The sequence below is a fragment of the Podarcis gaigeae genome, assembly GCF_964106915.1.
Source record: "Podarcis gaigeae genome assembly, chromosome: 9".
Lineage (NCBI taxonomy): Eukaryota > Metazoa > Chordata > Lepidosauria > Squamata > Lacertidae > Podarcis > Podarcis gaigeae.
This window is the reverse complement of record NC_139685.1, coordinates 42,925,198-42,951,920: the sequence shown is the minus strand read 5'-3', so window position 1 is coordinate 42,951,920 and position 26,723 is coordinate 42,925,198. Positions and strand designations below refer to the sequence as shown.

General features: G+C 40.7%; 1 protein-coding gene across 10 annotated transcripts in view; it reads right to left on the bottom strand.

Annotated features, from left to right (window-relative positions):
- Nucleotides 1–26,723, bottom strand: part of SLC10A7 (solute carrier family 10 member 7) — a 125,127-nt gene that overhangs the window by 91,599 nt on the left and 6,805 nt on the right. For all 10 annotated transcript variants that reach the window (XM_083755896.1, XM_083755898.1, XM_083755899.1 and 7 more), the window contains 2 exons: nt 25,655–25,791; nt 21,356–21,431 (listed from right to left, as the gene is read on the bottom strand). In XM_083755896.1, the coding sequence (XP_083612022.1) occupies nt 21,356–21,431; nt 25,655–25,791 (213 nt within the window). The remainder of the gene's footprint in view (nt 1–21,355; nt 21,432–25,654; nt 25,792–26,723) is intronic.

Genomic DNA, 26,723 nt, shown 5'->3' with positions numbered 1-26,723 from the left:
AAAGCTGTAAAAGTACTTCAGACAAGAACTGCCCTCTCTAGTATGAACCTATCTCCCTTGCAATCATCTTCTAAGGCTGTCTTCTAGGTGTCCTTGCCTTTACAGGTTTGCTGAGTTAGCGCTGTGGGTTAAACCACAGAGCCTAGGACTTGCCGATCAGAAGGTCGGCGGTTCGAATCCCCGCAACGGGGTAAGCTCCCGTTGCTCGGTCCCTGCTCCTGCCAACCTAGCAGTTTGAAAACACATCAAAGTGCAAGTAGATAAATAGCTACCTCTCCGGCAGGAAGGTAAACGGCATTTCCATGCGCTGCTCTGGTTCGCCAGAAGCGGCTTAGTCATGCTGGCCACATGACCCGGAAGCTGTACGCTGGCTCCCTCGGCCAGTAGGGCGAGATGAGCACCGCAACCCCAGAGTCGGCTATGACTGGACCTAACAGTTAGGGGTCCTTTACTTTACCTGTACATAAGTCATTTTTCACCTGTTTTGCACAAATGATACCCACTAAGAAGAATGGCCCTAGAATGAAGCAATCTGCTTTAGGTGTTTCTGTATAGTAGATCTGGTGCATTAAAAATGCAACAAAGATTTTCACAGTGTTAACCCTAATTGGGGGGTAGTAGCATTTGACCTTTGGGTAGCAAAATGTCTTGGGCTTGCACTGCCCCAAAGACATTCACGTGGCATGAGCAATATTATATTTTAGGGTACTCAGTGAATGCAGCTTTATCCTCTTGAGCATTTGATGGAATGCTTCTCTGCTGTACTTTCTCTGCTTTAGTGTAAATATCTTCGCAGAAGCTTATGAAAAGCTTGGCCTATTGCTCAACATCCAAAAAACCAAAATGCTGCACCAAGAAGCACAAAACAACCCTTCTGCAGTTCCACAAATCCAGCTCAGTGGTGTAACATTGGAAAGTGTTGATCACTTCTCCTACCTGGGCAGTTAAAATTGATGCCGAAATCCAGCATCGCCTGAGCTCTGCGAGTGGAGCTTTCTCCCAACTGAAGTGCAGAGTGTTTGAGGACCGGGACATTTGCAGGGAAGCCAAAATGCTTGTTTACAAAGCTATAGTATTACCAACCTTACTGTATGCTTGTGAAACACAGACCACTTATAAACGCTATCTCCAACTCCTTGAAAGATTCCATCAACGGTGTCTCTGAAAATTTTTACACATCGCTTGGGAAGACAGGCGAATTAATGCCAGTGTACTGGAAGAAGCAAAGATCACCAGTGTCGAAGCAATGATTCTTCAGCATCAACTTTTTTGGGCTGGTCATGTTGTTTGGATGCCTGATTATCATCTTCCAAAGCAACTACACTCATACCTCGGGTGAAAGACGCTTCAGGTTAAATCTTTTCAGGTTGTGTCCCGCGGCAACCCGGAAGTAATGGAACGGGTTACTTCCAGGTTGTGCCGCTCGCGCAGACGTTCAGAATGACATCACGTGCATGCACAGATGCGGCGAATCATGACCCGCGCACGCACAGACGTGGGTTGCGTTCTGCTCATGATGCGAACAGGGCTCCGGAATGGATCCCGTTCGCATCCAGAGGTGCCACTGTACTTTATTCCGAACTTAAAAATGGAAGACGTAATGCTGGTGGTCAACAAAAGAGGTTTAAAGGTAAATCTTTAAAAATGTGGTATAAACACAGACAACTCTGAAACACTGGCCTGCGAATGCTCCAATTGGAGAACAGCTTTCTCCAAAGGTTTCGTGGACTCTGAAGACGCTCAAACTCAGGACAAAAGGGAGAAACATGCTAAAAGGCATGTTTGGCAAACCCTCACCGTGATCAACTCCCACCCGGAATCCTATGTTCCCACTGTGGAAGGATGTGTGGATCCAGAATTGGCCTCCAGAGTCACTTATGGACTCACTGTTAAGACCATGTTCATGGAAACTAAGATTTTGAAACTAAGATTTTAAGTAGATTTTTAAAAATGTAATGTTTGTACATCTGGGTAAGGTAGGGCATAACTATTAAAGCAGTGGGTCATGTGGAATCACAGATGGACACTCACCACTTCTGGCTCTGTATGGGCTAGAGACATACATGGCACTCCATGGCACCCAACATGCACAGCGCACCATTTCAGAATCTACTTAGCACAGGGAGGCCTAACAGTATGGTTCCAGAATAGCTTTAGCAGCAAGGGTGGGAAACCTGCAGCCCTCCAGATATTCCTAGACTACAACTCCCATGTTTCCTGACCTTTAGGTGGAGCTGATGGAAGCTAGACTCTAACACCACCTGGACAGCAACAGGTTCCCCATCCTTGCTGTAAGTGGTTTTTAGGTGGGTGGGTGTGGGGCAGAGAGAGAGTATCATCATGCAGCCCCATTGGAAGATCTGTAGGGCCTCATCACAATCCTGGATTTGCATGAAGGCAGGGCAGGGGAGCAAAAGTGAAGGCATGTTGCACAACAGCAGTTGCCTTGGCATGGGAACAAGAAGAGAAGCAGACAGGGGGGAAAGTGGTGGCTTAAAACAGCTGCAAAAGTTTGAATGGCAGTAACTGAAAGGAAAATAAATATGTGTTGTACTCTATTATTAGCTTATTGCTTCATTATTATTTGAATATTTTAAATAGTTGTTTTCAACCACTTTTACTGATAATTATGAGGTGTTTTTTTTTTTTTTTTTTTGTAAACTGCTTTGACTGTGGTTTTTTTTACAATCAAGCAGAATATAAATTTCAAACTGGGTTGTTTTAAAATAAACTCCTCTTCAGTATTTCTCCACCCATGCTTTACTCAAAGTTCTGCTGTTGTTTAAAACTGCCATTTCCCCCCAGTGAAATTTATATTCAAATGGAGAGAGGATAGAAACCTAAAACTTGTAAACACAGGACAGAAGGAAAAGCAATCATATGTCCTTTGTCATAACCTAGAAACCTAGCCCATAGCACAGGAGTAAGGGGAGCTGTGGCCTTTCAGATGTTGCTGTACTACAATTCCCAACAACCCTGATCATTCACTATATTGAATATAAGAAGAGTCTGTTGGATCATGAATATGTCCTCTGGCATCCTCTTGGACCTGCAGTATACACTCCAACTGAGTTCCTAATACAGTGGTACCTCAGGTTCAGGTTACAAACACTTCAGGTTACAGACTTTGCTAACCCAGAAATAGTACCTCAGGTTAAGAACTTTGCTTCAGGATGAGAACAGAAATCATGTGGCCGTGGCAGCAGCGGGAGGCCCCATTAGCTAAAGTGGTATCTCATGTTAAGAACAGTTTCAGGCTAAGAACGGACCTCCAGAACGAATTAAGTTATTAACCAGAGGTACCACTGTATTGTATTTTTTTAACAACTCCAGAACATTTTGGAGTGATTTGACCCTCTTGATTTTGCCTTTCAACTTCCTTTTAACCAATTTCCTCATTTGAGGCAAGTTTGCTCATTTGAAATCAAATGTGACCATGTTGGACTTTCTTGGCAATTAACCTTTTGCATATACAGTAGTACCTCAGGTTACAAACTTAATTCGTTCCGGAGGTCGGTTCTAAACCCGAAACCGTTCTTAACCTGAGGCATGCTTTCGCTAATGGGGCCTCCCACTGCCGCCGCCGCACGATTTCCATTCTTATCCTGGGGCAAAGTTTGCAATCCGAGGTACCACTTCCCGGTTAGCCGAGTTTGTAACCCGAGGTACCACTGTATATTTATTTTAATAGCACTGTGGTCACTGCTCCAAACTGACTTAACATATCTCACACCACACCATGGGTGCCACTCAATATTAAACCTAGGGTCATTGCTGTCCTGGTTGGTTCCATGACCAACTGTTCTAGAGCACAATCATTTAGTGTATCTAGATTTTTTACTTCTTTGTTGTGCCTGGAATGCATATGCAAACAGTCTACGTAAAAGAAGTTGAAGTCACCCATTAATGCATTTCCTCTTTTGGGTGCTTCTTTGATTTCATTCCTCACTGGCTGAGGCTGGTGGGAGTTGGAGTCAAGCCACAGCTGCCACACCCCTGCCACTACATGTCCAATTCCCTTACCCACATTAAGCTTTCCCCTTCCCTTTGTAACCGGTGCCCCTCATATGTTTTGAATTACAACTCCCATCAGCCAGCCCCAGCCAGGAGCACGTAAATTCAGGATTCTGCACTGTCAGGCCATGGTTAAGTCTTACAGGGAGCTACAGAGGGCAAGAGGGTGTTAAACCCATGTCTGCTTTTTTTGGCTTCACCTGGGTGTTCAGCATAACATCTAATTTGGCCCTAAATTGCAAACCCATACTAAACTGAATCAGTGAGAAGTTGTGCCTAAAAGAGCCACATGAAGCATCCGTTTTCTTTTGAAGTGCTCCTTTTGGAACCAAAGTTAATATTATCTCAGTTTAAGTCTTAACTGTGATTTCCAAGAATTAGACGCTCTCCTTTTTAGAAGCATGTTCACATACCTCTGAGGCTTAAAAAATAAAAAATAGGAATGCATTTTATCTCAGCTCCTGCTCATAACTATTCATTTGACATCAGAATGGAAAAGAATATATATTCAAGTTATTGGTTGTTGGTGCTAAATTGAATCAGGTGTCCTTTCCTCTTAAGAAAATTAAGTTGCTTTTGTGCACGAGTGTTTTAATGAGAACAGAGCCTGCCGACATTGATAAATGGGAATGACACCAGAGAGAGCATGTAAGCAGGACAATATGTGCATGTTACAGTCTTACAGCCTATTTTTCACTGACTATCCTGAATGACTTCACCGTTTCTTAAGGGACCTATTAATCTCAAATTTAGTTATTACACAACGTTTATTTGAACATATATTCTGGGGATGATGACAGTTAATAAAGGAAATTTTTTACGAGCAGTATTTTTACATATTGTTCCAGCCACAGCTCCCTTCTCATTCTTCTGTATTGATGGAACACTCTGGTTATGATGCAGCTTTATTTAAGAAGGGGGGGAAGTACATATATTCAGATGCTTTTTTAAGCACACGGGGACTCTTAAATAACTGTTAAAATGCATATAAAAATCGTATTGCAGAACAGCAAAATAAAAGTGTGGCGCTAACTGCTTGACAAAAGACAGGGAATGAATAAAATGGTCCCTTTAAGGCAAACAAAAAACTGCCCAGGTTGTGTCTTTTAGTACTTCACCACCACTTTAACACGCAGTGAGATCCAGATTGTCTTTTGATAAGCCTTTGTAGTTGAACTAAGTGGAAACTGAATGCATATTTGGAGTTGAATGTGCACTAGCTTACTACTTTTTCTGGAACATGGACCTTCCTGGCAACAAAAACAGGGTTGCATGGCATGCAAACCCTATCACACATCTCTAAAAACACTGAAGGTGAAAATTTAGATCCTCACATCCCTCCTTGTCTCTGTTACATGACCCATGGTAGATGACACGTCTGAAGGAGACAACTGAATGCCTTCATTCATTCATTTAAGTCATAAACTAAAAGCAAAAGTATTACTGATTTAATTGGCTAGAGCAGGATGCACTACACAGAGGGAACACAGATCTTTGGGATTTGCTATTAAATTCATCTTGAAAAACATTATCATGTGGGTAAAGGGGGAGGGGGAGGAAAGAAAGCAACAATACACCCCTGGGAAGTGAAGAAGGAAGATTAGCTCAACAACAGCTATTCCACAAAGGACAGGATCTCTCCCCCAAGTCCCTGGTTAGAAGATTATATAATATACTTCAACTCTGAGCCTTCCACTCAGCTCTCACGTTCTAAAGCTATTTCCCCTGTTGTTGGTTTGCTGGTTTGAAGAGGTGGCAGCTTTGAGTGGGGTGGAGGAAAAGAATCCACCTGCCTCAGGGTTGTCTCCTTGCATGCAATATTGCACCTGCAAATGTTCCATGTCTGAGAACGTTACAATTAGCAAGTGTCCTTCAAGAGTCCCAATTGTATCGCAGACTTTGGGAACTCGGTCTCCAAGTTCCTGCCTTCTACAAATTCAGAATTTTGTCTCTTACTACATAGATCAGCCATAGACATTTGTTTCTTTATTCAAATTTTCAGTTCCAGGATTTGAAACAAGTCAATAGTGAGTAAACCTTTGCTGGAAATGGGTGTGAGGGGAATTTGATCAGAGTGCAATTTGACCATACTGGAAATATTGAAATTATTAAAAAAAAATCTGTAAAATCTCTGAAAAGATCAATATTTTGAAGTACCGGTATTTTATTATTAATGCTACTTTTCATTTATAGTACAAGCATCTTTAAGAGAACGCTGCTGGCCAAAGGCTCCCTTGTTTGCAGGGTGCTCCAAATGGGCCTGTGGGACGCGGGTGGCGCTGTGGGTAAAAGCCTCAGCGCCTAGGGCTTGCCGATGTGTGGAAGGATCTGTGAATCCAGAATTGGCCTCCAGAGTCACTTACGGACTCACTGTTAAGACTGTGTTCATGGAAGACAATCTTACTCGGTTACAAATGATTCGGTTCGAATCCCCGCGGCGGGGTGCGCTCCCGCTGCTCGGTCCCAGCGCCTGCCAACCTAGCAGTTCAAAAGCACCCACAGGTGCAAGTAGATAAATAGGGACCGCTTACCAGCGGGAAGGTAAACGGCGTTCCGTGTGCTGCGCTGGCTCGCCAGAGCAGCGATGTCACGCTGGCCACGTGACCCGGAAGTGTCTTCGGACAGTGCTGGCCCCCGGCCTCTTGAGTGAGATGGGCGCACAACCCCAGAGTCTGTCAAGACTGGCCCGTACGGACAGGGGTACCTTTACCTTTACCTTACCAAATGGGCCTTGCCCAGGACCTGGGATCCTTCACCTCACCAGCCCACCTCCAACCAGGTATGGTTGAAACTTAGCAAGTCAAATGCAGGTAAGATGCACAGAGGATACCGCACAGCCACCACTCTCCACCTAACCTGTTCTTCATCCACCCACCTCCCACCACTGCCAAGAGAAGCAAGCCTGCATTTTAAAACCCTTCTCTTTTCTTCATCATTGGTGGGGGGCATGGCAGAAGGGGAGAAGAACTTCCTTCCCTATGTTCCAAAGGCTTCCTCCTCCCATCAGAAGTGGCAGTGGTGGGGAAGGGGGAAGGGTGAAAAAGACTTTTTCTTCATTTCCCTTTCCCACCAGTGGCAATGGTGGTGTTGATGGAAGGAGCATGGGCAACCTGGCTGCCAGCTTGTTCCTCTGGCATGCAAACTTAGTTGTTGGAATGACAACAGAAGAGTGCAAATTTATTAGAAAGAGAAATCATAATTTCTCCTCTTTCTAGTATTAAATGTTAACATATAAAGTGAATTAGTACAAGATAAAAAGGCACTGCAGCATCTTCGTTCAAAACCTTAGCAAATAACCATTAGGTATAAGGCTGCAATCCCAAGTTCCACTAAATTCAGGGGGATTTACTGCTAAGTAGACATAGTTAAGATGATATCTCAATTCACCAAAATACTATGCAACCTTCATCTACTTCAAAGGCACTTGCACGGCCTACCACAAAATCCACATTGAAACAAGTGGAAGTTGCAAAGCACAAGTAGTTAGTGAACTGTACTTGTAGTTTCTTTTACAGAAATGTGCACGCTTCCCCCCTCTTTTTCTGAAGGGTTTAGGGTTGTTCTAATGTAACCCAATACCTACTTACACGAAGACAAATGAAATAATGGCTTCGTTGCCTTGACATCAAACCGGAATGCAGCTGACTGCATTTGGTCCAAAGAATTTCTACAGTATTCCTTGTCTGAGATGAAGCCCATTTTGCTCGGCTATTTCCAAAACCTAACTTTATTCATATACGGTTTCAGATAGTGAAAGGTTACTCAATAATGAATAAAAGGCAACCCCAAACCCCCAGCTATGAAACTATCTGAAATTTTAATTTATGGCTCAGTTTTGTTCACTACCAAAGGCTTATTAGCTTAGTAGGCTAGGCAATAGCTGTCATACCAGGACAAATGGTTTGTCACTTTTATGATTTAATAGAAGAGGCCCCTGAACAGCGATGCCTAAGTAACTGCCAACATGTGACTCTCTTCTAGTCAAGCACTTTATATCTCTAAGTGACTTTTCCTCTCTGTCTTTTAAATTACCTCAGAATGTATTCTCCAATGGATACAGAGCAATAACAGCCTCCCAAACAGAGGTTTCATTTAAAGCTAAAATTTTCCTGAGATCTTAAGCTGTGATGAAAACACTTAAAGGTCTTGTCCCTTGATCCTCCTCAAGACAAATAATCTATAACACGATTAGAGGTCTAGTTAAAACAATGCATCCCCATAACTTCAAAGAATATTACTTTCCAAGTGAACTGAAAGAACAAGGCCACATCTTAAATGGTGCCCTTTTAAGCTTACCTCCAAGGCTATATGAACACAAATATTTTTCTGTGGAGAACCTATACTCTCCAGCTATTTCCTGTGAAACTATCTGTAGAGGCATTAGGTAGGTGAAAAACAGGAGTTACCAATCAACCACAGTTAATGGAATGGAACAACCATGTTATTCACATGGTTAACTGCAATTATTATATGGCAGCCTAGCCAACTGAATCTTTCATTACATAATTGCTCAATACAAGCTGGTCATTTCATCTGTTAAAAGCAGTAGTAATCAGTAAGGTAGGGGTGGGAAAAGAGCTTCCATGCAATGATATAATCCATTATGTGGTTTACCTGTTAACCAGTTGCCTAAATCTACCCAGTATTATACCCGGAACAGCTTTCTGATCTGCATGTGTGTTCTCATGTGCAACCACCACCACTTACATTGACTATCAGCAGCACTGAGCATAGAAAGTTGTGTGCATATTTTGCTTTCATACTTGATGTATTTGTCATCAAACACGTTTATGTTTCCTACAATAAACAATGTGTTGTGCTGCCTGATGTTTTTTATTTTAATAATACTTGTAATACAAGTCTGCATACAAGCTTAAAGTCAGGTCACATCACATAACTTTGAAAAAAATAAAATTAACTCTATCTTGAAAATTCAACATACAGTATGCATGCCTCAATTTCCCATTAATCCCAAACCTTCTCTCCTAGTTCGGCATCATCATTATTTTAAAAGAAACAGACACCAAATTCTTCAAGTCACACATACAATACTAGTTATTTATGCTAGGGACTTTAAAACAGTATTATCAGTTTCCGCTATAGCTCTGAAGAAGGAAGAACTTCAAGAAACAGAAAACATCTAGTGTAGGAGCTTAAAATGTGCCCCCACAAAAACTAGCCTGTCTGGAATAGTATGAAACTGCACCATCAATACATGCTTTCCAAGGACATGTGTTCCAACTGAAAGCACCAATCAACCACAGCACATTACATGGGGAAGTGTCCCCAAACAATCCTGCAAATTGTATGCTCGTTATCAAAGCCTTCCCAGAGGGGGGTGTCACCCTGGCAAGATCAAGACAAGTCTCTATCAAGGCTTGGTAAAAATACTAGGGGGCAATAAGACCGTGTATATTTTCATTACAATTAGCTATAAATGGCACAAACATGCTAGCCTTAGGCCCTAGCAACTGAGGGTGGAGATCCATTTGCTGGTGCCAGAAACAGAGCCTTCCAATATAGCAAATAGTGGGCTGGTTGTTGCCTTAGGTATGCAGATAAAGCCCAGGATACACAGAAGGTGTACTCCATCACTGGGTCCCTTGAATAGTGTGTGTGTGTGTGCGCGTGTGTGTGTGTGCGCACGTATACACACACGGTATATTTAAAGATTTAATATTCAACAAAGCAAAATAAAACTGCTATACCCATGACCACATAATCCATCAAAGATCAAAAAGTGGTTTTTAAAAGACAATGCAGGAACTGTACACCTCCACTGGCAATTACATATATTTTTTTTAGAAAATTAGCAATGGGGAATAAACTGGGATCAAAGCCTGAAACAACTGAACTGCTATCGGTTTGCATACTGGTGACCTGTACAATATCATTCGATTTAAAAAACCAAACAGAATTCCTACAGCTCCTTCAGAAATATTTACCAGCCTGGCGTCCGCTAACATTACAAGTAAAAATGCACGTGGAAATTATTTTAATGGGGTTTTTAAACAACAGTGCAATTAGCAGCCCTGTATTACTCATTTTCTAATAAATTCTCTATCTATACCTATATGGAAACCCTCCTACTGACTTCCTTTCCTCATTTACATATCTGTGCAGGCCTATTCTTTTTTCTTCGAAGCCCCTTTGCCCTTTCAATCATGAAGCATATTACTCCACTGTCAGTGCAAAGCAGTTCCTAACAACAGGGAACCCAGCTGGGATAGGAAGAGGGCAGCAGGCTCATGCATTAACATAATAATCCAACTGTGTTCCCATAGGCCCTTAGGGCAGACAGCATATTAGGTAGGCCTCCTGTGCAGACCCAAGTGGAAGCTGCCTTATCACCTGCCTATCAACCTGTGGCAGTTACAGCCAACTCAATAGCACCAGCTCCTGCCAAGCTGTGGTGCCCAATTACCTTGCTACAAAGGACAGAAAGCCATTTTTCTGTGTCTGTTTAATGTACCTGACGCATTTCCTTATTTATGATTTGAATTTCTGCATAGTTTCCAGAGGGATTGACTTATTGCCTTTTAACTTTTGAAAGTCTAGAGGACATATTGCTGCATCTAGCAGAAATGAGCCCTTCAAATCAAATTTCCACCACAAGCACAGCTTTGCAAAATGCAAAACACATCTTTCAGTTGCTTACTTCTTGATTAATTTGGGAAGAGCAGAAGAATTTAAAAAGAGCAAGGTAAAGAATGAATCGAAATATGTGTTACCCTAAGCTTCACAATCCTATTCCAAAAGAGAAAAGGCAATCAACAGTGTCCACCAGCCAGCCAGCAAAAACCTTTGACTGTTATCAACTTGATCATGTTCGCAGTCAAATTTCTGATGAAACACAGGAAATCTTGAGCTGACTATGTCCCTTGCTATGCTTCAAAGAGTACAAATAAATACATGTTTAAATAAATAAAGTATACTACAATTTTAAGTGATATTAAGTTACAACATGAAGACATTGCATTAACCCATTACATTATTTTGGGTTTTCCTTGTTCTAAGATGAGATTTTTTTAAAATGAAAAACAGATTTCCATTTTTCTACCACGCTTAAATCGAGCCAATATTGAACTATGTTATGCTTTTGTTTGCCTTGGATTTACTTTTAAATATGCTTTACAAGTAACACATAATATATCAAATGTGGCAACAAAAATGGGTTAAAGGGCAAAAAACAAAGGGCAAATTAGGCATAATGTATAAGTATGAACAAAGAAGTACATACTAACATAACAAAATGCTAACTTCACAGCACCCTGCCCCCATAACAGGGCCTTCTCAGTGGTGGTGGCGGCAGCAGTAGCAACAACCAGATTATGGCATGCTCTCCCGATGAAGTTTCAGCTGGTATGTACTTATTCTTTCTGAGACCAGTCAAAGGCTGGTATTCTCCAATGACTTTTACTTAACTATTAAGCCTTGACGGTATCAGTTTTATGCTGCTTTCAATTGCTGCTGATCTCTTTGTACTGATATGTGTGAATATGCATTTGTAAAGCTGCCCAGGGGAAGGTTTTTTTTTTAATGGCGGCAATATAAAACCCCATCACTTTATGTATTAAATAACATTAATATATAAGCTGATGAACTATCAACTGGTGGTGGCCACCAAGTAAATAGATTTTAGGGTTGTAAACAATAATTCAGAGAGAATATCAACTTGGTATCCAGTGACAATGAAAGATGAACAGCATTATCCCAAACGTGTTCAGTCACATTGGGTTTTGTCTAATGAAGTTATCTCATTAGCACAAGGACTTTGCAACAGGACTTCTCCCTCTCTTCTACCTGCACATACCTTAAATGTGTTCTGTGATTCCCCTAATCCCCAAAAGCTAATGGGGAGGATGCAGGGGGAGAGAAAGTCATGTTGTGCAGGTAGAAGCCTTTGTGCAAATAGGACAACTTCTTTGATACAACCAACTATGTCCAACCTGAAATTATGTATTTTGAGCTCCAGGAAACAAATTTGTGACTGCATTTTGCATCAACTGGTGCTTCTGCACTGTCTCCAAGGGCAGCCCCACAAAGAGACCACACCAGGTTCTTCAGGAAAGACTGCAGATGTGAACCAGATTAAGCCTTTACAAGGCAGCTGCCAGCACTTGAGCATCCAAGCAAAGGGCCAGGTTAAGGAGTAATCCTAAAATGCACCCTAGCTGCTTCAAGAAGTAAAAAAATGTTGGCTATCCTCAATCAGATTATCAGAACTAATGAATGGTAGCACTCCCACTTTATCTACAATAAATTTCAGGAGTTTCCCGCCAGCCCCCATTTCATAATACAACATTACAAGGCACTTTTTAAGCAATTTGCATTTTGGTTCAATCCATTCAGGTAAGATATACCACCTCTTTATACTTTTAAATGTGATTACACTAATAATCCCTAATACTACATTGTTTATCCTGTCAAAAACCATGCAAATAACCATTCAGGTTATCTCCAAAAGCCTTCCACACCACCACAGAGAATTAAAGAGTGCTTTAAGTTTCATCTTCTCAATAAATGCATAGTCAAAAAGTAAATGTTACGTTTGCAGTGAGATTATATTCCAAACTGCGGAGGGAGGCAGAAATACTTAAATCAATTATTCTCAGAACAAAAAGAACAAATTCAGAAACCAGACCCGTGTAGTCACTCCCCCACTTGCAAGAAAAATGGGTGGCAATGGGCATCTGAAGAATCCCTCCAGGCTATACACATGCTCTACAGAGGCCTCTCTATCCACATGGGATCCCTGCACAGCCTTGTTTTAACTCATACAAAGTAGGGTGGAAGAACAGCAGCTTTTTGATCTTGTTAGAGAGATCAGCAGAAAGGCTAAAACATTTCAATAAAAAGCCTCTACTTGAGTCACTCTCAACTTTCAGTCATCTAAGGGAACTTTCTTCTATTTTTTTGCTTACTGAGAATAACAACTCATCCTTCTTGGATCTCTACAGTGCGCAAATAATCAGACGTTACATAATGTTAGCAAATGGGGGCCAAGTCACTAGGAAAAGGCACACTGTATCCCTAAATAAGCTTTTTCAGGACACAAGGAAATTTAGGCTGAAATCCTAAACACACTGACTTGGGAGGATAAGAAGCCGCTTTTCCGCATGCGGTCCTGCCTCCAGCCGGCCTCGGAGCTTCAACTCTAGTTGAAGAGAGTGTTATGTGGAAAGAAAGGGGGGGCTGGAGAGCAGGGGGAAAACCAGCATGTAGAGGTGTTTTAGAGAGTGCTCCCCACTTGCACCTTTTCCACTTATGCACATGGAGGTCCAGAACATAATCTGCACATAAGTGGGGTGGCTGGGTGCCTGCATTGGGAAAGTGTAGTGCAAGAATATGGCATTGGCCAAAAACCTCCGCGAACCTCCCTCTGCAGCCACTGTTTTAACCTCCTTCATTGCTTTTGTTATTATTAAGCCTGCTGCAAGCAATAATAAAATCTCGCCATTATAAGCACCCTCAATTTACACATGCAGACCTCAGGCATCACCAGTAAGAAAGGAAGTTTAGCCTAAGCCACTCTTTCAGTAATGATCAGCTTATTCTGTTTTCCTTTAGTGCTCTTAAGTAAGAGTGAGAGAGCAAGAAAGAAAATGGTGAGGCTGTCAAGTTTGAAACAGATAAATCAATTATGTCCTTTAAATTACTCCAGAGGGCTTTCCTACCAGGGTTTAAAAATGTCTGCTCACTCAAATTTGTCCCTTAAAACTGCTCAACATGCATCACAGGCAATAAATTGCAAATGCAATTTTATCATGAACACAACCACTCTTCCCCCCTCCCCCTCCACACGCTTACATACATATCAGCACATTAACATTACTTTGTATAAAAGAAAGGGAAGTCGCAGCACTGAAAACAGACAACTGGCCCACTAATGAGGCCCTTGATAACAAAGGCTGAGTATACTAGAGCCAGGAAGAGCATGTTTCAGACTGGTGCACTGCATTTGTTCACTTAAATACAATCAACCAACTGATTCAGCCCACACTTTGATATTAGCATCCAATGCTAGAACAAAACTAAGCTAGCTACATTAAGTGAAGCCTAACTATATATTTTTAACATTTATTAAATTTTCAGTAGTTGGGGAAAGGTGGGGAAAGGATTCATAATTTTTCTCTGCCAATTTCATTTTTGGATAAGACACAAAGTATTCCAGCCAAAATACTGCATTTTGGCTATAATGAGATTGTGCACAGTTGAAGATTAAGAAAGGTGTCTGTATCGGCTACTAAAAAGAACAAATTATTCTCTCATTCAGGACTACATTCATTCTCTAAAGCTTAACCAACAAAAGGGTTAATTAGGGAAACAAATTTTCACAGACTGTTAATAACGGGCATGACACACACTATGTGCCCATAAGTAATTCTCAGGTATCTTTGATCTTAGCCCCAAATGATTACAGTTGCCTACCATACCCTGACCCCTGGGACTCTCTCAGAACCAGACATCTGGCTACTTTGTTCTTGTAGACTAATCTCATCCCAAAAGAGCTCAAGAAATGACACCAGGCAAGGAGGCTGCTGGCAAGGGAAAAAACATTACAGTATTAGCAGATCCTGAAAGTGAATTGGCATATCACAATTGTCTTCACATTTCTTACGGGCTGAGGTCATATTGTCTGCTGGCGCTTTATAGGGGGTTTTGCTTTAGCACAGCAAAGGGAAGAAATAGTTCAGCACATCTTTGAGGGCTATCAGTCAAAATGTAAATAAAGTGTGCCCTGTCAACTAGCAAAAAAAAGGCACAAGGGGAAAGGGGGAAACTAAATGTTTTTCTTTAAAATGACAAAAGGTGTAAATATTATTTAAAAATTATTCCTGCCCCTGGAATCTAAGACTGCTGCCTTTTTCTTCTTTAGATTGCCTCTCTAAAGTTTAAGCTTCCAAGTGTTACTGTTACTGGTCTACTCACAGCCATAAAAGTATCCCTGTAAACCTAGCCTCAAACTGATTAACATGGTCTAAGAACTATGTTTCCTTCTGCCAAGACTTTTAGCCATTGGATACAACTACCCAAGTATGAATACACCTGTAAAATAATTTGTGAATGCCGCTCACCCATTCAAGTCACAATTTTCCCCATAAAAAGTCATTGATGTGATAACAAAATATAGGACTGATCTTTTTCTGGTTATCTAAAACCTTTGTATGTAATTATCTATTGCCATAAGGTGCATGCATTCTGTACTTTGGTATCTGCACTCAAGTGCAAATATGAAATAAGAAATGGGCCTGGATTAAAAGATGCTATACTGCGGAGGTGGGTCACTTAGAGTTAAGTCCCACTTTAAGTCCTCTGTAGTCTATATAACCAAGTAATTCAAAGCAACCCATAAATCACTGCCAAAAGTCATAAGCTAAAGAACAGTCCTTGGAATGCAGTTGGCGTTGTGGTCTAAATCACAGAGCCTAGGGCTTGCTGATCAGAAGGTCAGCGGTTCGAATCCCTGCGACGGGGTGAGCTCCCATTGCTTGGTCCCTGCTCCTGCCAACCTAGCAGTTCAAAAGCACGTCAAAGTCCAAGTAGATAAATAGGTACTGCTCTGGCAGGAAGGTAAATGGCGTTTCCATGCACTGCTCTGGTTCGCCATAAGCGGCTTAGTAATGCTGGCGACATAACCCGGAAGCTGTACGCCGGCTCCCTCGGCCAGTAAAGCGAGATGAGCGCCGCAACCCCAGAGTCATCCGCGACTGGTCAAGGGGTCCCTTTACCTTTTAAGAAACAGTCCACTTGTAACGATTCCCAGCTCTGAAGGCAAAGGAGGCTACTGATGTCTTAAAAGAAGTTATATTCCTTTCCTCCTTCTTGCCACTGGAAGTGCCCCAGCAAAAGCCATTTGTACAGTTCTTGTAACACCACATCCTTCTTCTGAGCTCCATTTGGTTTCCCAAGGGTGTCCTCTGCAAACAAGCTTAATGTGAAAATAAATAACGTGTTGGCCTTTGGAAAGCAACTGAAAGTGTGGCTTTTTCTCCTAAGTTTTTAATGTGGTTTGATACTAGTATCTCCTCTGAACTGCAGTTGTTGATTTTTGCTTTACTTGTGGATGCTTTTTGTAGTTTTATAGGAATTTTATATTTATGTGTTGCTGGCTATCTTTGCAATTAAGAGATGGGATACAAATATTTTTAATGAATAAATAAAATGCTGTAGACCCACATTACCCTTATTCATCTCCTCAGAGAGAATATGTTAGTAGTTCTATCTAAATAGGTGGTGAACAGAGGTTTTCAGCAGCAAATATGCTTAACATTTTCAGCATTTCATCTTAAATCAGGGTTTTAGTAGGAACAGTAGAAAGCAAGATATTACTGAGGGGAGAGAGCCAATCAGAATGAGACACATGGACACTATTTGAATTGTGATAGTCAAAGATTATGGCTTGAATGAATAGTAACTTCGAGAGTAGCAAGAGAAGTGTCAGGAAGAAAGAAGGAATTTGACCTGAACTGGATGTGAACCAATATCCTTCACTGTACTGCTTATTCTTTTGTGTGTGTTGCTCTTTTGTATGCTGTACCTTCATAAAAAAATTTAAATCATTTGAAGCTGCCTGATCTGTCACTTCGTGGTTCAGATGTTGGGGAAAGTCCTATGGACTCAAAGATCTCTGCAGGATGGTTCTGGAGCCACATTTTAAACTCTCTCACCAAACATTCCTGTAGTACCAACTGTATGACCTGCAGGCCTTCTTCCCTGTACAGCTTTGTTCACACCATTCAATCATGCACAGGAAAGATCACATTAACAAAAATGTATAGCTGTTTTAACATGGGATCCAGTTAGCGTTGCAGGCAGATTAATTGGTAATTAATAAAAAAAAATATTCCAGCAATTTATGCAAATTTGGACACATCTGCATAGGAAGAAAATAATAGGAATAATTGCATTAATATTTTTGTGCATATTGGGTATACATTTTCCAGTAAAGGATAAAGTATTTTGCTGTAAAAGCAACATACTTTTTTAAAAAACAAAACACCCAACATTGAGAGAACACATGATTAAGCATTTAGTCTTTGCTCTGCAGCCAGGATTTCAAACATCCACTTCACTAGTGAGACTATTTTTTCTATAGCATTATGATAAATAAGATAATAGCAGCCTTGTAAGCTCCATAGACTCAAAAATATTGAAGTGGGTTCCCGGCAGTGGCAGCCAGATGCAATTTTCCCTCCCTCCTCTCTCTCCATCCATGAATACAAGAGCTTTCTTGCCTCGCAAGGTACAAAGACAGATACTGTACAACTTCTGTCAGCGAGATACAAATTTTCTTTCCCTCCACAACACAAACAGGTCCCAAAACAGCCAGTCAGGTGCAGGGCTCCCTCATCAATTCTTGTCCCACCTGTTTAAGCATAGCATCCTTGCTCCCAATTCGTGACAAGCCAGCAGCCCCATCAATAATAAGAGCTAAAACGGCACTGTCATCTAAACTGCCACACTACTCCATATGCTTACTAGCCAGAAATCGATATGGGCCAGGCAACAAGCAATAACTTAATAACCTCTTCAAGCCCACTAACTGAACCACTGTTACAGTATTCTTAAAACACAGCAGAGGTTTCCCTCATGTCCGGCTGATCACTTCCAACAAGGTTGTCAAGACTCAGGCTATATAAAGAGAAGAAAGGGTGAAAGAATCCATGGAGGTGTTAAATTGGAACTTTTAAAAACCAAACAAAAACAGACCAGGGTTGTTGTTTTTTAAAAAATGATGGTCATTTAAAAGGGGGAGATCAAGCCCAAGCTCCAAAATTGTGAAATGCTTCTTAGTGATGGGGTGGGGGCTCCCACCACAATAATATTAGATATGGTATTGTATTGGCACCCCAGTACATGAATATTTTGATTAAAACTTATTGAGTGACCCAAAAGTAAAGCTTAAGATTTGCATATGCTCATATATTCGTGTTAAAAGGGATGTTTTGTAAAACATTAGAGTCTACTCACTCACTCAACAATGCTAATTTATATATTTTTAAAACTACATTCAAAACTCTTCTACAAATTATTGGTAGATATGGGCAATGGATTTTATCAACCAGTAAAGAGAAGCTAAATATTGAGTTCAGTACACTTTGAGCAGGGGCAATTTTTTGCTAAAAGCACCTGTGGTCCAAACGCCTTGTCCGTGGGTAGGCAAACTAAGGCCCGGGGGTCGGATCCGGCCCAATCGCCGTCTAAATCTGGCCCGTGGACGGTCTGGGAATCAGCATGTTTTTACATGAGTAGAATGTGTCCTTTTATTTAAAATGCATCTCTGGGTTATTTGTGGGCCATAGGAATTAGTTATTTTTTCTTTTCTTTTCCAAAATATAGTCCGGTCCCACTCAAGGTCTGAGGGACAGTGGACCGGTCCCCTGCTGAGAAAGTTTGCTGACCCCTGGTCTTGCCAATGGTTTTCCAACACTTTCAAGGTGTTGAAGTAACTTCCTCAGATCTCAAGACTGAGAATGTGTCAAGAGAACAGTAGCTGCTAAGGCCATTAACAACCCACATCTCCACAGGAATCCGTTATTTCTAATTTTGACTGGTGTGCAAAGAGACTGGGACCTGAACTCCCTAATACCTCAAGTAGCACAGGTGTTCTCTGCCTAGAACAGCTGGCACCTGCTAATTAAAAGAAAAACTCAATACAACAGTTTTGCCTTATTTTTGAACAAATTTAAATAACATCTTTTGCAAGGCCACAACTATTGTTAATTCAGTATGGAAGATTCTTTTTCTCCCCTTTCCCAACTATAAACAGTTTGAAGATAGTGGGGTGATTAGAACATTGAGAATTTTTAAAAATAACGAAAGCAACAATACACTAAAAACCGGGCTTGACTTTGGAAAACATTTGATGGACATCTGCTTTCTCCACTGATAAGATCAGCACAAGGAGCATTCATGCATTTTTTTCATTTCCTTTTTTTCCTCTTGAGTTTTCCTTTATGCAACAATGCCCAATACACCCAATAGCTGCCTCACCTTCATCATCGGCACAATAAACATTTTATCTGTCCAATGGATGGTCTGGCTGCATTTTACAGTCTGCCTGTCTTCCCATTTCTATACAGCCCTTCCAATTTTATCCAAGAGAACAGAATGAAACAGCACTGTGAGTGCCTTCCATAGTATTAGTAAAATTCTTCACTTTCTTTAAAAGAAGATGTAAACCGTAATAACTTGCATGTGACATCACTCTAATTAGTATGTCATAGATACTTAAGGCAATTCATACAGATCAAGCAGCTGAGTTGCCATCAATGAGCTTTGTGCCCATTCCTGACTAGACAAATTGTACCACTCTGGCTAAAGTCGAAAAATCAGTGGCTCTGCTGCAGTATCAAACTTCAATGGCACTACTGCAGAAATGGCTTGCTTTTTTTCCGGTTCTGACTCATACCATCACAGATATCAAAAACCAGTATGATACAATACTGTTATCTGCAAAATTGACAGTAGTTTTTAAAAATACTTGACCGTCACATATAGTGTTGCGGGGTGTTTTTTTATATGTACATGTAATATAGTTATATCCATTGCTAAAAATATAAAATGTGAATGCCATACATTCACTTAAGAGAGCTGGAACTGGCTATTTCCTCTAAATGGGTATTACACATGATGGCAAACTTGGGTAACATGCGAGGGCCTAATGCAAATGCAGGACTCCCAAGTGCATTACCTTATAATGCTAATGTAGGAGCATTTGCCAAATGGAATCCAGAATGGCGTGGTATAGTGTTTACTTTATCAGATCCCCATTCAGCTTCATGCTGACAGGATGACCTTGGTCCACTCACTCACCCTATTCTACCTCACAGGTTCATTTAAGGATAAGGTGGAAAGGGAGAGAACTGTATACTTCCTTGAGTTCCTTGGAAGAAATGTTATATGGAGTCAGATCACTGGTCCATCTAAATCAGTATTGCCTACACTGACTGGCAGTGGCTCTCTGGGGGTTTCAGGCAGGGAGCCTTTCTCAGCCCTACCTGGAGATGCAGAGGATTGAACCTGGAACCTTCTGCATGCAAAGCAGATCACTGAGGTATGTTCAACAGATAAAATGTTCAAAACCTTTTATTTCATTACATTTTAAATAAATAATCTTAATTGAAATAAAGTTACCTTAAAAGTATTGTCTTAAATAAAATAAAGCAGTCTAAGACTTAATGTATTCCTTTCTGCCTTGTGAAGCCTTTGATTTTATTCAGTAGATTACAAAGATTCTGATCTTTGTGAACTCTTTATTTTCCATCAAGAATGCACGAGGGGTTCCACAGTTACATCTGAGAAAGGACTTCCGAGTCCTTTATGTCTGCCATGAACTTGATCTTTCAGCTGCAGTGAAAATTTTCTTAAAGCTATAATTTTAAAGTTAAATGATGAGAGGTTTCATTTGCTTTCCAAGCAGAGAGAAAAGCTTTTTCAAATAAGACTCCTACTGCCTTGACCTTGGTCTATGACTTAAAGAGTTCACCACATGCAATAATTTACCTTGCCCCATGGGACTCTCCAAGGTTTCGTTTCCGAAAAGGCTTTAGATTTGGAGGCATCACTAGATCTAAAAATATAATATTCTTTACACTAAGTAACACCAAATTAAAATGAAGGAATTTAGTACAGATTTAAATGCGTAACACCAAATCATGAGAATCATAAATAGGATTCCTTTAAAGATTTTTAGTGAAGACAGAACATACCTTTAGCATAGAACCACCCAGAAATGATTGGAAAGTAATCCCCTCACCAAAAAGATGATGAGGGGTGAAAATTGGACATGGAGGAAGTCAACCCCTCACCTGGGATCCATTCAAGGAGGAAAGGAGTTTTAAGGACATGTGGCACAGTCCAATCCCCTTCCCCTACCACCACTTCAAACCTATAGATTCCCTTTAGATCCAAATGGCTGTGTGCCCATGCCTGTCCAGTGGTCTCTGCTGCCAGGCTCCCTACCTGACTTGAAGAGGGGAAGGTAAGTAGGATATTCCTTTAAGGATAGAGAGGCTTCTCTCCTGCTCTCCCTTCATCCTTGTACTGCAGGCAATAATCACTCTATAGGCCTATCCATCCTGGCTCTGGTGCAACTGCAAAAGAGCTATGGTCATGAAGAGATAGGCATTTTGAAAGTTTAAAGGGTATGTATCCCCAAGGTTTCAAAATATTCACCAAAAGTTACACCTCTGCATTTGAAGGTATTGTTATTTGATGGGATCTCAAGTGGCATTTTCATGATCTGTCAGTCAACTTTACTCTAAGGAAAGAAAACTTTTGCACAAAAGCATTTAAATAAAAAAAAATTAATAAAATAAAACTGTAATCAACTCACCTCATTTCCACCAACAGCTTTGGTTAAAATCACTGCTGAAGACACAGGTGGCGGCATGCAGCCTACTGTCTGCAAACTAAGGGGCAGAAAACATACACAGATACAAATGTAATATTCATTGAAATTAATCACAAAACCCATAAAGGAGAATGGGCAAAATTACACACTACATTCAGAAACCATGAATACCAATATTCTTTGTTTTGTGACTAGAATACAAAAACAGGAGAGATTTCTTAACTGAGATGGTATGATAGCTCAGCTGGTAGAGCATGAGACTTTTGATTTCAGGATTGTAGGTTTAAGCCCCACATTGGACAAAAGATTCCTGCACTGCAGGGGGTTGGACTAGATGACCGCCTTGGTCCCGTCCAACTTCACAATTCTGTGATAAAATAGTTGAGTCCACAAAGGCTACCCCATTCACAAGCATGCAAGTATCTGTATGCTACATGCCCCATGAAAGTAAATGGAGTAGCTCAAACTGTAATGCACAAGTAGATCTGGACTGGGATAATGGGCAAGTCATACAAGCTGTTTCTGTATCTGCCCAAGAAGCTAAATATTCCCTTTAAGGAAGACCACATGGTCTTCTGATAAATCCATTTGCAGTCTACTGCTCATTCCTTTTCAGATGTATACAGATACATGAGCAGCTTGCAGAAGTCATTCTACACAAAACAGGATAAGAAGCTTTGTTATAAAGCTTTGTTTTTTCTCTGTAAATCAGAGTGTTATGATATTCAGTGCAGGGCTCTTGAGGCATAAGCTACAATTCCCTAAACACTTTAACTGTTCAAACTTTATTCATGTTAATGGAGTGTGCGGCAGTAGATTGCTCTGAGGCATGACCTACCAATCTATTAAATTCAAAAAATGTTCCAAGATCCCTCATCAGTTATGGAAAATAATCCATGGAGTGGCGGCTGTAGGATGCTTGTCCTTGTAAATTTTGGCTGGGTCAAGCCTCAGTTCATTCCTAGGTAAACATACTGTCTCTGCTTTGTTTTGTTGCTTTTATTTATTCAGAGTCTAAAATATCTGGGCACTTGGCAATAATTTTTTTAATAAAAAAAATCTCTGCTTGCAATCTATTAGACATGACAGGAAAGGAGATAGAAAACTGTTATTAAAAACTGAAGCCAAGGAATATACTGTACACTGAAAATTGAAATCCAACTTCGCAGATGCTCTGAACTAGACTAACATGCTAAAATCTCTTCCGGTCCTGAACTCAAAGTCTAAGATGACTTCTGCTACAGGATGTACTCTTACATCCTGTGGCAGGAGTACCAGTCCCACCATTCACAGGAAAGCAAGGAGGTGCTCACTGCACGCTGTGATTGTGCCATGCATGGTAAAATTCTAGCTTCCAGGTGTAGTCAATACATCTAATTTCCAAGCATTTATGTTTGCTCTTTAAAAAGCATTTTTCTACCCCTTCCAGATTTATAGAGAGAAATCGTAATGCAATGTTCTTCCACCTGGGCCCTTAGACGCTGTTGGACTACAACTCCCATCTTTCCAGGCCAGCTGAGGGATGATGGGAATTGTAGTCCAATGACTTCTGGGGAACCAAGATTGAAGAATACTGCCTTAATGTGAATAATGTTTGGTAAATTTGTACAGATAGGAGTAATCTAGGAAGGTGGCAAGCCCTGAGAATGAAAGAGCTGAGTAGCTTTTCAGGAACTTCTGCCTTTACATTATAAGTGGTTGTTTCTGCTGGGGATATGGTAATACATGCATTAATTTGAGAAGCTTCCTGAGAGGATGTGCATATAAAGCTTACTTTGAACCTACTAAGGTTCACTCCCAGAATCTGCTTTCAAGGTTCAGCTCCAGAAACAAGAGGACCCCTGAACACATGCGGAGTACAATTTTCATTATTACATACCCCACCCCCATCCATCATATATCTGGAATTGGAGAAAGTATTCTCTGCTTCAGAGGATGTGGTTTGCAAGCAGGCTTAGCAACAGTGCTGAGAGAAATCTGAAGTGGTCTTAGGGGAGGACCCCTGGTTCGGTGGACGAACATATGTTTTGCCTCCAGGTGCCAGGTTCAATCCTGGAACAAGCAACAGGCCACCAAGTTAAGAGTAGACAATACTGGATGAAATTGACATTAGTCTGACCTAGTATAAGGCAGTTTCATGTGTTCTATCCTCTCTTTGCCCTCTACCCACAAAAAGGAGACAGAAACATGATCTACCTCAAAGTCAGAAAGTGCTAAAGAATCATAAAGTTGAAAGGAATCGCAAAAGCTATCTGGTCCAGCTCCCTGCTGATGACCCCATGTAAATCTCAAGTACGATTGCTCTCACTATAACATTGCCAGAAGAGAAATAATAACCAGAACACAATGAAAGGACAGATGAATTGCATCACAAGATCTTCCCTTATGGAAAAGCACTGTTCATTATGATCACATTCTTGCTATTAATGAACCCTAGTTAGGACAAGAGTCTCAAAGACGACCATGACAATATATTGTATGAGCTAAACAAAACATATACTATGTGGCAAAGATGAGACCAAGAAATAAAAAGGAGGCAGCATTATTATACCAGAGGTAAACAATAAAATGTTCTTATACAGTATTTAGCAGCCTAATAATATACAATGTAGACTGACAGCCTGTGAGTGAGATGTAAGTAATTGCCCTAAACAGATATTTGCTGTAATATTTTCTACATACTGGAGTTAAAGTTGAGGGAGTGGCACACAGCTTTGCACTTTAAAAAACCTTCTAAATAGCATTACTGGGAGAAGATGTACAAACAATATTCCTCAAACCACATTTGTTTTGCAACTGTTTTGCCTTGAATTTCTAACAGCTTACCTGCAATTCAACACTTCACTCACGGAGAGTAAAATAAAAATTGTCCTGTTCCTAAATATTTGGGTCTTATCTTTGTGAATAGTTACACACCAGCATTTACATTTGTACAGGTGTCTCCCCACTTGTGCGGGGGTTATGTTCTGAGCCCCTGCAGGCATAAGCTAAAATCGCCTAAGTGGGAACACCCTCTAAAAAGTCTCTAAACACCCATTTTTTTCCTGCTCTCCAGCTCCCTCTTTTCAGGTTCTCTCTCCACACAACTCTCTCTTGAAGCTCTCTTGAAGCTCTGGAGCCAGCTGAAGGCTATGCAGAAAAGCAGCTGGGGTTGTGGGGCTGCACATGGGAACCTGAGCAGCCTTAACAAAGCCCTGCTGCGCCTCTGTTCTCTTTGGGGCTTCCTCTGCCCTCAATGAAGTCCTCTTTGGGATCAAACCAATTTTTAATCATTTTCCATTTCCACTGCTTGTATGCATGACTGGCGCGGTTATTGGTGTGTGGTTTTTATGGTGTATTTTGAGTATGTTTCAGTTTGTATTCTGATTTTCTTTTTATCATCTGCCATGAGCAATACGCAGATGGAACGGTAGCATACTGGCACACTAAATAAATAAATAAATAAATAAATAAATAAATAAATAAATAAATAAAGCAGCTATGTTCCTTAGAGGCAAAAAAAGAGTACTTCTAGAAAAGGATACAACTTGAACTGCTTTCATTATAGAATTTAGCTGAATATGCTGCAATATGGTGCTTGATATTTTTTCTTCACATTGACAGCCATATTCATACACTGCAATTTTCTATAGCTTTTGATCTCTGAAAGCATTTACAGATAAAATGGGGGAGGGGCATACTGCATTGAAAACAATTACCATCATGGCAAAGGACTTTTCTTAGTCAGAATTTGAGAGTGAAAAAATAATTAAAGATGCTGGGAAGCTAATAGCTGGGAAGCTAATAGGTAAAGAGAAAGATCACCATGTAATCTTGCCGGCTCCACTCGCTTTTGGCTCTGGCACTGCCTGCCATCAACTGTGACCCCTGATTGACTTTCCCCATGGGTCAACAGACCATCATAGAAAAAACATATTCTGTTTCATACATACTCAAACAGTTAAGCTTCTATTCTACCACCAATTTCCCCCCATCTTTACTCCTAGTCCTTGAAACCTAAACTAGCAAATTCAATACAGAAGGCTTGTCAAGAAGAGGCATGATCTGCTGAGTAAGTCCCTACATATAAAATTAGCTGCCAAGTCTTTGGATACATGAGACCAAGATTTTGAAAGAGTAATGTTTTGCATACATATTTTTTTTCCAACAGCAAGTGTCAAAGCATGAACGTACGCAGAAAAATCACATACACAGGAGGGAAAAATCAGCCCTAATGATACCGAAAGCACATTTCTGGAAAAGCAGCCATAAATATTTCACCCTTTAGATGTTAAAACATACCCTTTTAAAAGCCATTCATTTATAGGTGTGATAGATAACAGCTGAAGAAATAGCCATATTGCTGTTGGGAAGAATACAAGTGTGAAGATCTGGACAAAAAGATGCAATTTCACATGCATCAAAGCACTTGTCAGCTCCTACAAAGCAACAAGAGAAGAAGAGGTTGCAGTTTTAACAGCTGAAGTCAGTTCTATTTTGTATTGCTTAAGTTGGTATCATTATTATATATGTCAGATACATATTGCTTCAAAAAGCCTATTCTCCAATTCTGTAAAAAAGGGTCTTTGCTTCACCTGTCCTGATGCATGCAAATTTTTAATCACCCATTGTCAAAACTAAGCATAAGCTAGATTAATAGTAAAATACACATTCAAATTAAACATTTTAACAACTGGACAGGTGACAACTGTACCTACAATGTTAAAAAAAAAAAGACTTTAGAACAGTCTTCTAAAACTTTGGGTCCCCAGGTGTTTTGAGTCCAACTCCCATTATCCCTAGCCAGCATGGCCAACAGTCAGGTATGATGAGAATTACAGTACAACATCTGGTGACCCAGGGTTGGGGAAGGCTGCTTTAGAGCTTTACATAGCAGCAAGACTTCACCAAAGGTTAGCCCTGCCTCCACCCAAAAAAAGACTAGCTAGCATATATATGCATGTATATAAATGGCTAGTCCTAGTGCAACAATATTTTCAATATCTGTCAAGCTATGACCCTAAATAAACAACCCTGTTATCTAAAGCTAACCCCCCCCCCCCAAATGACTTAGCAAAAAGCCATCCAGTGTTATGTAAGGTGGCTCCAAGCCTACTTTACCACATAAATACGGCAGGACTTAAATTCTGAGCCTCAGATTACACATGGAGAAATAATAAATTGGGAACAAACTTACAACAGCTGGAGATAAGTGGTGATATTAAACACATGTTTACAAAAGCTGCCCACACACCAAGGTCATGCTGCAATGCATAATTAGGAGCGTGGGGAAAACAGGATGTCACTGCTCTAAAATATACCTAACTTCAATAGATCACATGGGCTGTTCAGCTGGTGCTGGTTCAATGCC